Source organism: Actinia tenebrosa, unplaced genomic scaffold (assembly GCF_029948245.1).
Source record: "Actinia tenebrosa isolate PJP-AT-01 unplaced genomic scaffold, QUT_ActTen_1.0 PGA_scaffold5__44_contigs__length_20552954, whole genome shotgun sequence".
NCBI classification, from domain to species: Eukaryota; Metazoa; Cnidaria; class Anthozoa; order Actiniaria; family Actiniidae; genus Actinia; species Actinia tenebrosa.
Window position 1 is genome coordinate 15,319,188 of NW_028292582.1, and position 16,147 is coordinate 15,335,334.

The window sequence follows — 16,147 nt, forward strand, 5'->3', positions numbered from 1 at the left end:
TTTTGTATTGGAATTCACACGGAGAAATGATTTTTCAACAACGAAGAATTCCATTAACCAACATGAAGGAACTAATTGAGTATGCTTTACTGCCTTACAACCCAGATGTCAGAACACCTAGAGGTTTAATAACGTTTACCAATGGATTAGTAGAACTTGGGGTCAACAAACATCTCATCAGCAATCAAAAATTGTTGGTAGATCTTGTTGCTACGCAACCGGAAGATGAAGACACGGATGAGAGTGAGACTGAAAGTCAGTCAACTGATGACCAAGAAAACGAAGAAGAGCAGGAGGAAGAAAATACCGTTTATGACGAAGATGGTAATGATGAGGATGAGGATGAGGATGATGATGATGATGAGGAGGAGGAGGATGAAGAGGAAGGAGAGAGTATGGACGAGGAATTGGATTATGATGAACAGGAGCAAAACAAGTGTCACGTTTGTCAAGAACCCCGGCAGTTTTCAAAGATTTTTATAGTGCGGTGTCCAACTTGTCATTGGCACGAAGGTCACTACTCAAGGAACATGAACGAGGTTGTCCGGTGTGACATTTGTGCGAGCGTGTTCCCTGCGAATCAACAGAACACAAAGAAAACGTTTCACTGCTGTAACGACTGCGATTCGATTCACCGGATATCATTAAAATCAAAGAAATTGAAACTGATCGTACCACGTCAAGAGAGCGAAGAAATGGATGAAGAGGAAAACCATGGAATGAACCTTGACTACTTTCCTTTTTTAGCCAACTGGGAACATTATTAAATTGTACTGTCGAAATATGCAAAATAAAGAAACTTGAGTGAAAAACACTTGTGGTCAATATTTACTGCATTCAGCGAACCTCGACAATATGTTACACATAATATGATGAACACTTAAGCAAGTTTAACAAATTCACGTCTGATGATAATCATTGTCTGCATGATCTTCTACCCGACCAGAGAAATAGCAAACTGCAGAATCGAGGCCATAATTTACGATTTTGGGCGACTTAGAAAATTTCGAGTATGACTAAAATATTGTCAAACATTTCTCACGAATCGAAATAAATGTAATATAATCAAACTTCTCATGATGCATGACGTTTATTCATTATTTGCATATATCACAGCGACAGTTGCACTGAGGTGAATCCAACTGGCAATCAGACAGATGAGAAGATAATGAGAACAAAAAAACAATCCGTAGACATACAATAAATTAGGAATAACAAATCGAGCTGTCACGCAAATTGAATACGATGAGAGAGAAAATTCCCTCATCCTGCCTTGAATAATAATCATGATGTCATCCTCTATCAATCTAAAAATAGAAGATGATATCAAAACCCCTATGAATCCGAAATCCAAGATCCGAAGGCGACCGAGTGGAAAATCCGGATCTAATCGATTGTCCGCAATGAATCCGCCTGATCCTGATGCAGAACCGGTGTTTGTATACTACTGCAATAGTTTCTCTGTTTTTGACTGACTAATATTTAAGAAGCAGCGCTTGCATTTGGATATTTTGGATGACAATTTCATACAAGGAAACGTTTTGCACCAATAACACATTAGCACGGAAGTTAGTTCGATCAATCAACTATTCACTTTATATAGAATCAATACTGAAAGTATTATATTAGGGATCAGCAGCACTTATTTGTAATAATAATAAGCCGTTTTAATTTTAAAAAATCGCAACAGGATGCCCAACCAACACTGACACAAAATGGTAAGCCTGTGGTTTCTTCCGAGTTGTTAAATTTTGCCGACTCATGCAGTAATGGCTCAAATAAAAGAAGGTGCTGTAGAGACTTACCCCGTGGACGTGCTGAAGATGACATTTGATCAGAAGCCACTGTCGGATCTAAGATAAAAATGGGATAACTTGGTTTAACAATATCACTGAGCCGCACTGTATCTTTAACGAAGGATATCACTTATGGCAGATTTTTGAGACTACCTCATCTCTTTGTTGCACGCAATAGTTTCTCTGTCTTTGACTGAATAATATTTTAGAAGTAGCGCTTGGATTTGGATATTTTGGATGACAATTTTATACCAAGGAAAGGTTTTGCACCAATGACACATTAGCACTGAAATTAGTTGGATAAACGAGCCAATACATATTAGGCGGCAAAGCCAAGGGTACCGTAGCATCTTCACTTTACAGAAGTTTGCGTGCGCAACATCAACACTTTTGGTTTTTTATTTAAACATATTTATTCTCTGCATTTTCTCCAAAAGCTTAAAGCTCATCCAGGGAGATTACACATATTTAATTTACAATATTTTTATTACAGATTATATTACAAAAATACATAAATTAAGAAAAAATGCATAATAACACGACATGCACAATGAAAATAAACTTAAGGAAAAACAAAATCGCAAAACAATTTGAATAGTTTGCTCTAAGTGAATCTTTTGGTGTCTGTTATAAATTTTTGAACATAGTAGAACAACTGTTGGTTTTGTTTCAAGGTCAAATTTGGATAACCATTTAAAAAGAAATAAACCTTATCAGTATCTGATACAGGCTGTTCGAAAAGCTGTGCGGAAAGTGAAAACAAAGCTCGACGTTGAGCGGCATATCGAGCACAATGTAAGAAATAATGAGATATTGACTCAACAGATACATCATTACAATCACAGAGTGGTGACGGTTTGCACGAAATTGTAAATAGATGTTGATTTAATGCACAATATAATGACCTAGTCGAAGCCTGGCGTGCAAAATAGAGGATTTTCTACTGAGTGTGGCATTATATAGTCGATTGTATTTTGTACAAAACGTATCACGTAGCTTGAATTTAAACTCTTTGCTTGAACAGCAAGTGCGCAGAGTGGTGTCTCGAGGTGTCTAATCGATTCCAATCCGATATAATTGATGGTGCGTGTTTGAATTAAGGAAAAATCTTCTTTAGATCTCAAAGAATATCTCGATTTTTGACCAACTTTCAGTGGAAGAAGCTTGATAAGATAAGAAGGGGTTAAATGATTTAACATTTTAACCGGTTCCAAAGTATTTTGGGATTTTCCATTTTAGAAAATTAGCAGCGATTGGTTATCATCATCGCAGGTTTATGTTAACCATGGCAATCAAATTGAATTTTTTGGTTGATTTTTCAGTACAAATCTTTTTGCACTTCATTTTGAAACAAAAACTTTAGGTATTATCTCCATCATGTCATTTGAAATTTCATTTGAGTAGTTTTTATTGAAAAAAAATGAAGCATTCTGGTGGAAGTTATGTTTCTTGTCATCCGTTTGTCCACGACAATGCTCAAAAATTTTGAGCACTCTGATGGAAGGTCATGCTTCGGTCATTCTGTCCACGGCAATGCTCAAAAATTTTGAGCACTCTGATGGAAGGTATGCTTCTTGTCATTCTGTCCACGAAAATGCTCAAAAATTTTGAGCACTCTGGTGGAACTGAAAGAATGACCAAGCATTTTAAAATAAAAGGTTTAGAAAGTAAACTTTTATATGGATAAACTATTATTGATGTTAGACCCTTCCACGGCTTTTTCAACTTTTACATGGACTAGTTAAGATTCCACCGGAAAATGCTGGAAAAACAACCTCAATTATCAATTTACTGGTTTCACTAGCTTAAAATATTAAAACATGCACTACAATGATATGAAAAGGTGAACATTTATTGAGTAAAACACAAAAAGCAGGAGTAAATTGAAAAGTGTAATATAAAACACTCAAATGCTAATAAGGTAAATCTCCAGGTTAAATAGTAAGCTAAATTAAACTAAAAAACGTTTCTCTCAAGAACTTGTAGATTTCCGAAGTGCAGCACTACTGCCCAACTAAATTCTTTTATTCAAAAAAGGATATCTTTAAAACAATTCCGTCTTATTTAACCATTGAGAAAAACACACCTTTGTTTTACTTTACTATGCATGCGGGCTGAACGAAGATCTTCCTTTTCAAATGATTATATTTCACTGGTATTCCATTCAATTTGCTTGATAAGGCCTTCTTTTGCTTCTGGTTAATGTCACGAATTCAATTTTACGATTAAAGTAGCTTTCAAGTATTGAAAAACGCTGCATTTTGCAGCTAATTTTCAACGATTCAGTCATCACTTACTTTGCAGCGGATGCAACGTCGATCAGAGGTCGATCACGAATTCAAGGAAAACCAGTTTTACTAGATTTTGTTCTTTAGCCAATCAAAAGCTGCGACAGGCTCACGAACTCAAACGACTGATAAAAACTGGTTTTTGAGTTGAAGACATTCAAACTAAAAACTGTGCAACGAAGTTTCAAAACTACTACGAGTGATTACTGGAAAGTTTTGGTTCAAAAATCATCATTATCGATAGAAGGAAGTATGAAGGAGTTCAAGTGGCAAAGTCATAACAAAAAAACTGGTTTTGTGCTACATTTGAGGATGTAAACAAAGCGAATATCATTGAACTTAAAACAAGAAACTTCCAGATCATAACTCAACTATTATTGGAGAAAGTTTCGGAGGAATTTTATTATTGTTTTATCTCAGGGACATTTCTTTTTTTCTACTTTCATTGCGGTAAAAATACGCCCCATGTAAAAACAAGACTCTTCATATAGATAACCAAATATCTTTATGTAAAAAAGAAGTAAAAGTAGGATTAAATTTTGCTTACCATTTTTTAAAAACCAGTTTAAAGTCTGTTTTGCAATGTTGATTTGTCCTTAAAAAGTTCGGAAATCTTCAAAATTTGGATTTTAATGAAAGACATCCAAGGTAAATTTCACTAAACCTGATATTTTATTGGATTATCTGTACTTATCTTTCGTTTTTCAAGTAAAAATAACTAGGAATTCAAAGCGTAATTTTCGTAAACATCCAAATACATAAGTAATTTGTTTGCCTTGAGTATGCTCAAAAATTTTGAGCATTCCCATGGACATACATGGTATTTTTATCTCAATTCTATGGTACCTTGAGTATGCTCAAAAATTTTAAGCATTCCCATGGATATACATTGTATTTCTGTCTTAATTTAATGATGCCTTGAGTATGCTCAAACATTTTGAGCCATGTGGTGGTAAAATTTATCATATAATGCCAAATAGCTTGTATAGGAGAATTTATACAGCTTGTTTAGTAATAAAAAAGCATACAGATGGACGTGAAGGATTAAAAGTGTTAATTTTAAGCCAGTTTTAACATTGCATTTACAAAAAACACTGAACCGTGTCTTCTCACACTGTTTTGTAATAACCATGGCAAGCGATCACTGAAAAACCATTCATTTTGTTTATCCTTATCCATGCCTTCATCATGTACATATTGTAAACACAGATATTTTGCGTGTTGATTAAAGTAAAGGAGAACCATACTTGCGTATTGCCTATTTATTGAAGTAGTTTTCAAAGTCCCTTTCTTAGGTTTTTGAACCAAAGAAATGAAATTTTCGCTGAAGTTTGCTAGTGTTTATAAAAATTAATAAACAACGAATGGCAGTTCATCCATTGGCATGCTAGTTTGGCTAATAAAACCATTCTAATTCATTATTTTCTAAAATGGAAAATCCCAAAATACTTTGGAATCGGTTTTTTGTAAAATAAAGTCAACTTGTGAAAAAACCTCATTTTAAGATCTTCCCAGCATAGTTCACCAAAAAGTTTCAATTTACTTGTTCCTTTTATAGCACCAGTTACAACACAAGCTGCCTCGTATTGAATGCTCTCCAGTAAGTCACTTTCCACCTCGTTGCACCCATCCCATATAAAATCAGCATTTTCCATTAAAGGCCTAATAAGACTCTTGTACAGAATAATCAGTGTTGAACGGTTTAGCTTGTATTTAAGACCTTTAAACATATTCAGAGCCTTACTTGCTTTTTGGTGTGATGATAATATATGTTCCCTCCACGAGAGGTCATGTGATAGGGTTAGACCAAGGTGTGTATGACAGCTGACCTCACAAATAGGAGTGTCTTCAAAATAGAGAGTGGGATGAAATGGTTTCACATTTTTAACTGAAAATGTTATAGCTTCAGATTTAGACGTATTCATCTTCATTATTAGCCAAGTGTTACACCATTAATTTATGATATTTAAGTCGCTGTTCAACTTTTGCGAACACATTATGGGATCGTCAGCTATTTCGAACAATGACGTGTCGTCTGCGTACAAAAACATTTAGACTGAATGTTATCACATATATCCGGCATTAATGGAGATGAGAAAGAGCAAGGGCCCAAGTACTGAGCCTTGTGGTACTCCAGCGTTTACGCCAGACAAGTACTGAGCCTCGTGGTACTCCAGCGTTTACGCCAGACCAGTTTAAACCTTGTCCATCTAAAACGACCCTTTGCTGCCTATTAGAAAGATAGCTGTGAAACCAACTAAACATAGGACCTTTGACCGATGCTACTTAGTTTGTGAATTAGACCCTTAATTATGCGAAACTCTGTCGAAGGTTTTGCTTAAATCTAGAAATACCATGCGAACCTCCTTTCCCTTTTCTAGTGCTTCATATATTTGATGAACTATGAGCGTTTATTGATATACAGTACCATCGTCAGGTCTGAATCCTGATTGAAAAGTTGAGAAGAAATCAATACAGTTTAGGAAAGAGTATAATCTGACAAAAACTATTTTTTCCAGAATTTAGATAGTGAGTCAAGTAATGACACGGGTCTGTAATTTTCTTTAAGTGAATTGTCACTTTTCTTGAAAAGCGGAATGACAATAGCTTTTTTCCATTCATTCGGAAATTCTACAATTTCAAAACTTAGATTACACAAATTCGTAAATGAACCGGCGATGCCTTCACAACACATTTTGATAGTTTTATTGCCTAGATTTTCGTGTCCACATGCTTTAGAAGTGTCTACCACATTTTGCATCAGACTTAACACTTCTGCTACAGAAGTATTAACAATCGAAAACGAAATGTCAGTGGACGGAAATTAGTTGGATAAACGAGCCAATACATATTAGGCGGCAAAGCCAAGGGTACCGTAGCACCTTCACTTTACAGAGCATCAACACTTTTTGGGTATAAATTCAACGTTGTATTTTGTAACGAAAGTAATCAGACATGCATGGACAACGATGAAAAGAAAGATATGGCAAAATAGTTTTTTTCGGCTAGATATTGTAAATACAATGTTCTCAATGTTTTTGAGAATCCACCAAGGCGCATATGAAAGTACAACAAATATTTGATAAGTCATTCATTGAGTCCAATTTCAAGACAAATTTGGGATGCCTCACCTTTTGTTTTGCAGTATATAACAACCAACACTAATGTAACAATGATGCCAAAAGCAATGACTACGGTCTTGCCACCCCACTCTTTGCCTGTTGAGGAATATCCTAAGTATTAATTATCAATTTCAAAACAAATGTCAAGGTTGAGTACGTGCACCCAGTAAACCCATCCATAAGAGCGATAAAACTCAATTTTCAAAACAATACAATATTTCACCATTCAACTATTCACTTCATGTAGAATCAATACTGAAAGTATTGTATTAGGGATTAGCTGCACTTATTTGTAATAATAATAAGCCGTTTTAATTTTAAAAAATCGCAACAGGATGCCCAACCAACACTGACACAAAATGGCAAGCCTGTGGTTTCTTCCGAGTTGTTAAATTTTGCCGACTCATGCAGGAATGATTCAAATAAAAGAAGGTGCTGTAGAGACTTACCCTTCATTGGACTTGCTGAAGATGGCATTAGATAAGAAGCCTTTATCGGGTCTAAGATGTGGTTTAACAATATCACTGAGCCGCACTGTATCTTTATCGAAGGATATCACTTATGGCAGATTTTTGAGACTACCTCATCTCTTTGTTGCACGCAATAGTTTCTCTGTCTTTGACTGAATAATATTTTAGAAGTAGCGCTTGGATTTGGATATTTTGGATGACAATTTTATACCAAGGAAAGGTTTTGCACCAATGACACATTAGCACTGAAATTAGTTGGATAAACGAGCCAATACATATTAGGCGGCAAAGCCAAGGGTACCGTAGCACCTTCACTTTACAGAGCATCAACACTTTTTGGGTATAAATTCAACGTTGTATTTTGTAACGAAAGTAATCAGAAATGCATGGACAACGATGAAAAGAAAGATATGGCAAAATAGTTTTTTCGACTAAATATTGTAAATACAATGTTCTCAATGTTTTTGAGAATCCACCAAGGCGCATATGAAAGTACAAGAAATATTCTATGAGTTATTCATTGTGTCCAATTTCAAGACAAATTTGGGATGCCTCACCTCTTGGTTTGCAGTATACAGTCCTTTGACTAAACGTTGTCGTTATTCGGATCATCCCTACGCGCCTAGACCGAAAAGGATAACGGGTAAATTACCCAGAACTTGAATTGCGTCATCCAAACTGTTCGCCAGTTTAAATCCTCGCTGTATGCTCGAGGCATGGTTTTAGCAAATTAAATGGGATCGAAAACAGCGAGCTCAAGACGAGCTCAAGACATATGCGGCAGCTAGTAACTGTGAATTAATTATCCCCATGATCCTGTTCGGTCTAGGCGCGCGTAGGGATGAAGCCGATCAAAACGACAACGTTTAGTCAAATGACTGTATAACAACCAACACTAACGTAACAATGATGCCAAAAAGAATATGATATTTCTGGTGTTTCGAAATGAGTTGGAAAAAAGTTTTTAGTAATAACTGACATGAAGTGGAATGACGCCAAAGTTTGTTTATAAGTCGAGAACCACCAAAATGACTTCACTTAATTTCTGTTCTAGATAACAGTTTTGAAAACAAAATTGACTTCATTGGAAAGCTTATAGATTAAGTAAAAAGTAAAAGTCAAGGTTTATTAACAAAGAATAGGATATTAACTACTCATATAGACTACTCATCCGACGCAAGGTCTCCTTCAGGTGAGAATCGGCTTTTAATGTTGGCACTTGCTAATTTATTCCAAATTACCTCAGTGAACTCAAACAATAGCGGATATTAGTCCACTGCAGATTTCAATTGCGGTCTCTTAAATGAATTGGCACTTCAAAATTGCAACCGAACAATAGGCCAATCTTTGATACGTATGAAAGTACAACAAATATTATGTACTTATTGACTGAGTGGGAGGGCTGTACGGGAAAATATTTGGCTCGAGGTCATGTCGTACGGACCGAGCGCAGCGCAGAAAAAGAAAGCGCGCGGATTCGAGCAGGGCCGGACGGGTTTTTCCGGCCCGCTTACGTCAAACCGTTCGGCCGCCATCACGTGACTTTTTCCAATGGTTTTATTAGAGCGCGCGAGCAGGGCCGTACGGGTCATATGATAATTAAAGTTATTCATTGAGTCCAATGAATGGGATGTCTCACCTATTAGTTTGCGACACATGACAACCAAAACAGCCACCACTAACATACAAATGATGCCAAAACCAATGACTACGAGCTTGTCACCCCACTCTTTGCCTGTTGAGGAATATCCTAAGTATTAATTATCAATTTCAAAACAAATGTCAAGGTTGAGTACATGCACCCAGTAAACCCATCCATAAGAGCGATAAAACTAAATTTTTACAAAAAATACATTATTTCACCATTCAATTATTCACTTTATGTAGAATCAATACTGAAAATATTGTATTCGGGATTAGCTGCACTTATTTGAGATAATAATAAGCCGTTAAAATCGCCACAGGATTCCCAACCAACACTGACACAAAATGGTAAGCCTGTGGTTTCTTCCGAGTTGTTAAATTTTGCCGACTCATGCAGGAATGATTCAAATAAAAGAAGGTGCTGTAGAGACTTACCCTTCATTGGACTTGCTGAGGATGGCATTAGAAAAGAAGCCATTCTCGTATCTAAGATAAAAAAGGATAACTTGGTTTAACAATAACACTGAGCCGCATTGTATCCTTAACGAAGAATGCCACTTATGGCAGATTTTTGAGACTACCTCATCTCTTTGTTTCACGCAATAGTTTCTCTGTTTTTGACTGACTAATATTTAAGAAGCAGCACTTGGAATTGGATAATTTGGATGAGAATTTATACCAAGGAAAGGTTTTGCACCCAAAACACATTAGCACGGTAATTAGTTCGATAAACGAGCCAATACATATTAGGCGGCAAAGCCAAGGGTACCGTAGCACCTTCACTTTACAGAGGTTGTTCGGCTTAGGTGGAAACAAACTAATTCAGAGCGAAATTTGGACAATTTTATTCTCGCTCGCTTCGGAAAACTAGTGCGTCAATGTAACTGGATTTTTCGTATAATGTGCTTTGATTATCTTAGATTCTAACAGTGCATTTTATTTTAAGATTTTTTAAATGCTTAGCCTATTACGGCCGAAAATCAAACAGTGCCATTTTTAGTTTTTGGCTTTTTTATCCTCATCCTCAGGTACGATTTTTCTGAAATTTTCAGAATCTTTTCATCTAGTACCATTACAGCCTGTGTATAAATTTGGATGGAAAGTCTTGGGCAGAAAAAAAGGTTATGAGGCCGCTTGAAAATTCGATCCAAAATTTGGAGCATATTAAACATCGCGTTTTAGAAACACCACCATTGAATGGATTGCCTTGAAGTTTTCACATATCTATTTCTAAGTATTGCGGATGAGCCTTACGAAAAATCAGCATCAAATATTAAAAACTCATTGATTAAATGTTTTTTTACTAATTGTCGTTGTAAACCTCAAATATGAGAGTTTTGCTAAAAATCACATTTTCGCCGTTTCCTTCAAACCGGCTCCAAGTTTTTTCTTCAAACTTCCTACATCAATAGACCAGAGCTATATCTAGATGGTAGTGAAATTTCTACAGCTTGTCCTATCCAAAGTTTGGAGAAAACGTTTTTTAAATTGAGGTGTACCTAAAGAACTCACCTCGTCGGTCGAGAACAACGCTCTCGGTCGTTTCACATGGTTAAGTTCGGCAGAATATTTGCATAACGACACACCTTCAATGTCATTGTGTTTATGCAGATATTCTGCCGAACCTTTCCCGAAGTTAACATTGTGGAATGTCCGAGAGCGTTGTTGCCGACCGATATTGAATTAATTATTTCTAGCGGGGTGAGCTCTTTAAATAAAAATCTTAAAATAAAATACACTGTTAGAATCTAGGATAATTCATGCACTTTATATGAAAAATACAGTTAAATTGACGCACTAGTTTTGCGAAGCGAGCGAGTATAACTGATTGTCCGAAATTCGCTCTCAATAGCGCAGCGCAACCGTGACGTCATCAAAACGAAGACAAAGGCGAAATTCGGACAAACAAACTTACAAGTTTACTTTCAGCAGATAATTTTCACAGCCGATCGCAGTTGATCTTAGTTTACATGGGTTGTTATTGTAACTTTAAGTAAAAATAATAAAATCGGTTCGTATTATGCGGTTAAACAGAATGCAATGTTTGTCTGAATCTTTAAGCTATTTTTAGAATCAGTGCGCTGCGCTATTAGTTTGGTTCCACCTTAAGTAACAGGTATCGCCGTTTAAAAAATATTTTGATTTAAAATGGGTAGAGTTACTATGAAACCTCTTATTTTAGATACTTCTTACAGCCATGAAAAGTTCGTTAGGGTCCAATGTTTTACTTGTACTAAGTAAAATGCATAGCAGTATTTGGATTTCCGATTTATTTAAAGCTGAACCGTCTATATTATCAAAACAGTAAACAAATGATGTTAGCGCCCATGTTAGCTCGCCATATTCTAATCCATGCACTAAAACATTCTTTTGAAATGCTCAGCAGTAAACTTGTTTAATTCTTTCTAAGAAGAAACGTTTTATTGACAGCCATTAAAGTAATAATATAAGATAAAAAGCAATGCTTGTATTGGGGTCGAGAACGTTTTAATTGACGACAAGGAGTTCACAAAACGAACTTTGGACCCGTAAAACTGAAACGAGGCCGTATATTGACGAAACAACTGGCATCGAGCTCAAAGCAATTCAAAGTGAACACGGGGTTTAAAATCCATACATCTCATTGGTTGAGAGGGCGGCAACGCCCACTTTGGGCCTATACCATCTTAATTTTTGGTAAAAAGAAAATACAACAGAAACTGGGCTCCCTGTTTTAATGACTTATTTGCGGTTTTTCATAATAAAATATAGCGGGCTCATTAGAAAACAAAGATGGCGGTTAGAATCGAATATATATTTATATTTATTTTTAAACGAAAATAGATTACTATCAAACTGCCAAGCGGGATTTCGGTCTCTTCATAGTACCCTTACAGCACTACTTGAAGCAATAAATACCTGGTCAATTAATATCGATAATGGCCTCATTAACGGAATTATCTTTATCGACCTCAAAAAGGCTTTTGATACCACTGACCATGAGATTCTTATGCGTAAGCTGTGTAACTATGGCTTGGATCGAAATGCCCTTGCGTGGTTCCAATCCTACTTAAGTGATCGTAGTCGAAAGTGCCTCGTGAATGGCACGCTCTCAGTTTCACGCCAACTAACTCTTGGTGTTCCCCAAGGGAGTATAATCGGTCCTCTTCTATCTTAGTATATATTAATGATTTACCAAACTGTCTTACCGTAGCCAAAACGAACATATTTGCCGATGATACTAATATTGGCCTATCTGTACTGTAAATTCGATCGAGCTGATTCAGCCCCAAAGTCCAAATCAGCCCTTTTAGCAGAAGGGCTAAATTAGCCCTGAAGGGGCTGTTTTGAAAACGATAGCCAAAATAGCCCCATCCAATTTTTTTCAGGGAGACTAGTGAGGAGCACCACGGATGATAGATTGTAAAACTTTTTATTTTCTCCGTCACGTTTCGTCTAACTCTATAGACTTCTTCAGGGAGTTTTACAATAAAGTTAAAAAATACTGTATTTAAACCTAACTATATTACGTATAGGAGGTGTGATTCATAAAAAATTCACGTATACAGGAAGATCCTCCCAAGGAAGGACATAGTTTAAATAAAATTCGGGGGTGCAGTTAGAGCTCTAACAGCTCTCAGTGTTGGCGAAATATCAAAGAGAATCGCATCAGGGATTGGTGCTCTAAGAAGAGTTCGACCATCTATTTCTTTATACTGCAGATACTGCAGTAACAATATATAAGGCCTTAATCCAACCACACTTTGATTATTGCAGTACAGTGTGGGATGGGTTAAGTAACCGCTTGTCTGACAAACTACAAAAACTGCAAAATCGTGCTGCCAGGGTGATCACTAAAAGCAATTATGAAACTAGTTCAACTACTCTTCTTCGGGCCCTACAATGGGATAATCTTCATACACGCCGGAAATTAAAAGCTCAAGGCAATAACCATGTTTAAAACAATGCATGAGCTTACTCCAGTGTACTTAAAAGATACAGTCAATTCAAAAAACGTTGTCGTCAACCGGCTCAAGCCTACGCGACTGGACCGAAAGAAATATGGGTAAAAATCATTGAAGCGGTTAAATATTCGTTTTGAATTAATTGTTCCCGCTAGTTATAAGATAATAATGGCGAGAAACAATCCATCAAATGCATGTCTTTGGGTTTAGTGAAAGAAAAACAAAGTAGTTATGATTCAGTTCACAATTTCGAAAATATGGAGGCATTAAAAAAACGTCTCCTTCAACACTTCCCGCTCGCCTACGAAGGTTCGTGCTGTAAACCAGGCATAACTAGTCAGATAAAACTATGGAGTCAATTCGGCTTCAATGATTGCTACCCAGAGTTCTTTTCGGTCCAGTCGCGTAGGCTTGAGTTGGTCGACAACATTTTTTTAATTGACTGTATATTTTTACCTCTCAGGACGACTTACAACTTACGTGACCAAGAAAACAAACTTTACATTCCCAAACCACGTACTGATTATTTAAAACGTGCATTCAGTTACAGTGGTGCTAAATTATGGAATGACATACCCCAGGAATTAAGAAAATCTGGTTCATTAGCTAGTTTTAAAAGTAAATTAAAAGCAGAAAAATTAAATTAAAAGCAGAAAATCGAAAGAATTCTTCGTGAACATTGTCATCCTTTTAGATGGTGCAATGTCTGTTAGACTTTCGAAAAGATATTTGTCCTTGTAAATCACACGCGCTAAAAATGTTGAGGGAAGGCAATCACGATTTTTTACCAGACAATACTTCAAGCAGCACACATGTACCTTGGGCATGACTTATCCCATATAAATCTCTTGCATGAGAATCAAATATTTTGAACCCCCCTATTATCATTACAATAGATAGCAACTGCAGTACTTCCTATTGTTGACACAAAATTGGTTTAGTTTTCAGCTATAAGTGATTCAAAGGCACTTTGCAAAGAAGTACAGTACTGATATCCTTCTATGGCAGCCTCTTGATGTATAGTACCAGTGTAGCTTTCACTGTATTGCAGTTCATAGTCAGTGTCAAACACATTTAGCATTGGTGGTAGTTCTGACTGCATTAAAAAGGACTGTCTGGCTAATTGAGATAAACTTGAATACAACTGATTTCCAATATCCATAATTAACATGAGGTCATTGGTAAAATTAACTCCTTGCTTGTTATTGTAAATCAAAGAGCACAAACTCATTCATTGCAACACTGTTGTCCTGAATTTTGTCCAAATACCAGTTCATTACCTTGGCTATATGGTGCTATTATTGTTTTGCTAGGGTCAATGTACATTGGAGCAGGACCAGGGTTCTTCTCTATGTCTGTACTCAGTTTAAATTTACAATAATTTGTTATATGGGTCTTAGTCTTGTAGAGACATCAAACTGTTACAAGATGATAAATACCGACTAGCTCTATGATATTTCAACTTCATTATCCCTTCATAAACCCTGCTAGAGCAATTAAACAAAAGCTTCTTTTCATATTGTGTGACTTTATTTAAGCTTATTCTCTTAGTATTCAGCTTACATTCATTTTTTGTAAGCTTTCTAACCTTCCATAACAATGAAGCTTGGAGGACTTCGGTATACTTGGACGAATACGTTTGAAGATAAACTCTCAGCTTTCTGCTTTTGTTTCTCAGACTTTTCAGAGTTCATACTGGTATTCTGCTGGGTTCACGATCACGTCTACGTAGGTTTACATGAAATAACTGATTTGGTATAGCATGATTATCGATAGATAGCTCATTTGATATAGCATGATTCACGATAAAAGGTTCACTCTCAAGCGTTCGCTCGTAATTTGATCATGATCTCTCGTAAACTTCGCGGACCGATCCGTTCCGAAAACGCTCGACATCTTTTAGTGTGGATCTACCGCGAAAAAATGTATGCATTTGTATGTGTTTTGAGCGCGTTAGACTCCATTGTATATGGAGTCTTAGTCAGCGACGAAACCTTGAAAAAATCCGCCATTGCTCGACCATGTGCTTATGTGGCGCATACTACGCACGCGCATAGAACGCAACTGCGATTTGTGACTGAACGCAAAAAAAGCCCAATTTATACCTCGGGCATTTCTTTGAAAGCCCGAGTAATAAAACACGGATGGACAGATCCAAGTGAGTAATTAATGATTTATTCGGTCTACTAACAAGCATTTTCCCCGTCACAAACCAAATATTCTCCTACAGCCATGGTGATACGTTGAATGTCCGGGAATCGTACTACCAGTAACTTGATAGCAGATTAACGTAAGTAACTTGAGAGCAGCTTTTTATTCAAATTTAACTTGTTAGTGTAACGCACGCCCTAGTAAATGGTAAGAAAGAGAGAAGGGCTGAAACAAGGGCGTGCGTTACACTGATACGTTACGTTAATCTGCTATCAAGTTACCGATAGTACGATTACCGGAAATTCAACGTATCAGCGTCTTGTTTCAAATCTCATTCTTATTCATATACAAATTCCAAAGCCGGGCTCCCTGTTTAACTACGAGTACTCTTACCATAATAACAAAACGAGTACGCTTTTTTCGCTCGTTCTTCATGCTAGTTTGTTGCTCGCTTTCCGGTAATATTGTAGCTATGTTATCTGCACTAAATAAAACAAAATAGAAAATGTCCTAACCTCTATCTTCACACTGTGGCGAATTCTTTTCTTCCATGACTTCTTCCATAATTTTTTGTTTCGTTTCTACAATTTTTACAACAAAATTATGGTTAAAAAGCTCGTAAAAAAGTCGTCATGGTCCAAGTGACGTGTGATTTGAAAGCCGACCAATCAGAAACGCGAGGTACACCGGGCGGGCGACACTTTTAGCGTTACGCACAGGGTTCCCATGCGA

General features: G+C 36.6%; 1 protein-coding gene across 3 annotated transcripts in view; it reads right to left on the minus strand.

Annotated features, from left to right (window-relative positions):
* Window positions 1-16,147, minus strand: part of LOC116305478 (uncharacterized) — a 78,439-nt gene that overhangs the window by 57,156 nt on the left and 5,136 nt on the right. For all 3 annotated transcript variants that reach the window (XM_089038207.1, XM_089038205.1, XM_089038206.1), the window contains 5 exons: window positions 15,931-15,996; window positions 9,756-9,806; window positions 9,316-9,411; window positions 7,216-7,302; window positions 1,806-1,853 (listed from right to left, as the gene is read on the minus strand). In XM_089038207.1, the coding sequence (XP_088894333.1) occupies window positions 1,806-1,853; window positions 7,216-7,302; window positions 9,316-9,411; window positions 9,756-9,806; window positions 15,931-15,996 (348 nt within the window). The remainder of the gene's footprint in view (window positions 1-1,805; window positions 1,854-7,215; window positions 7,303-9,315; window positions 9,412-9,755; window positions 9,807-15,930; window positions 15,997-16,147) is intronic.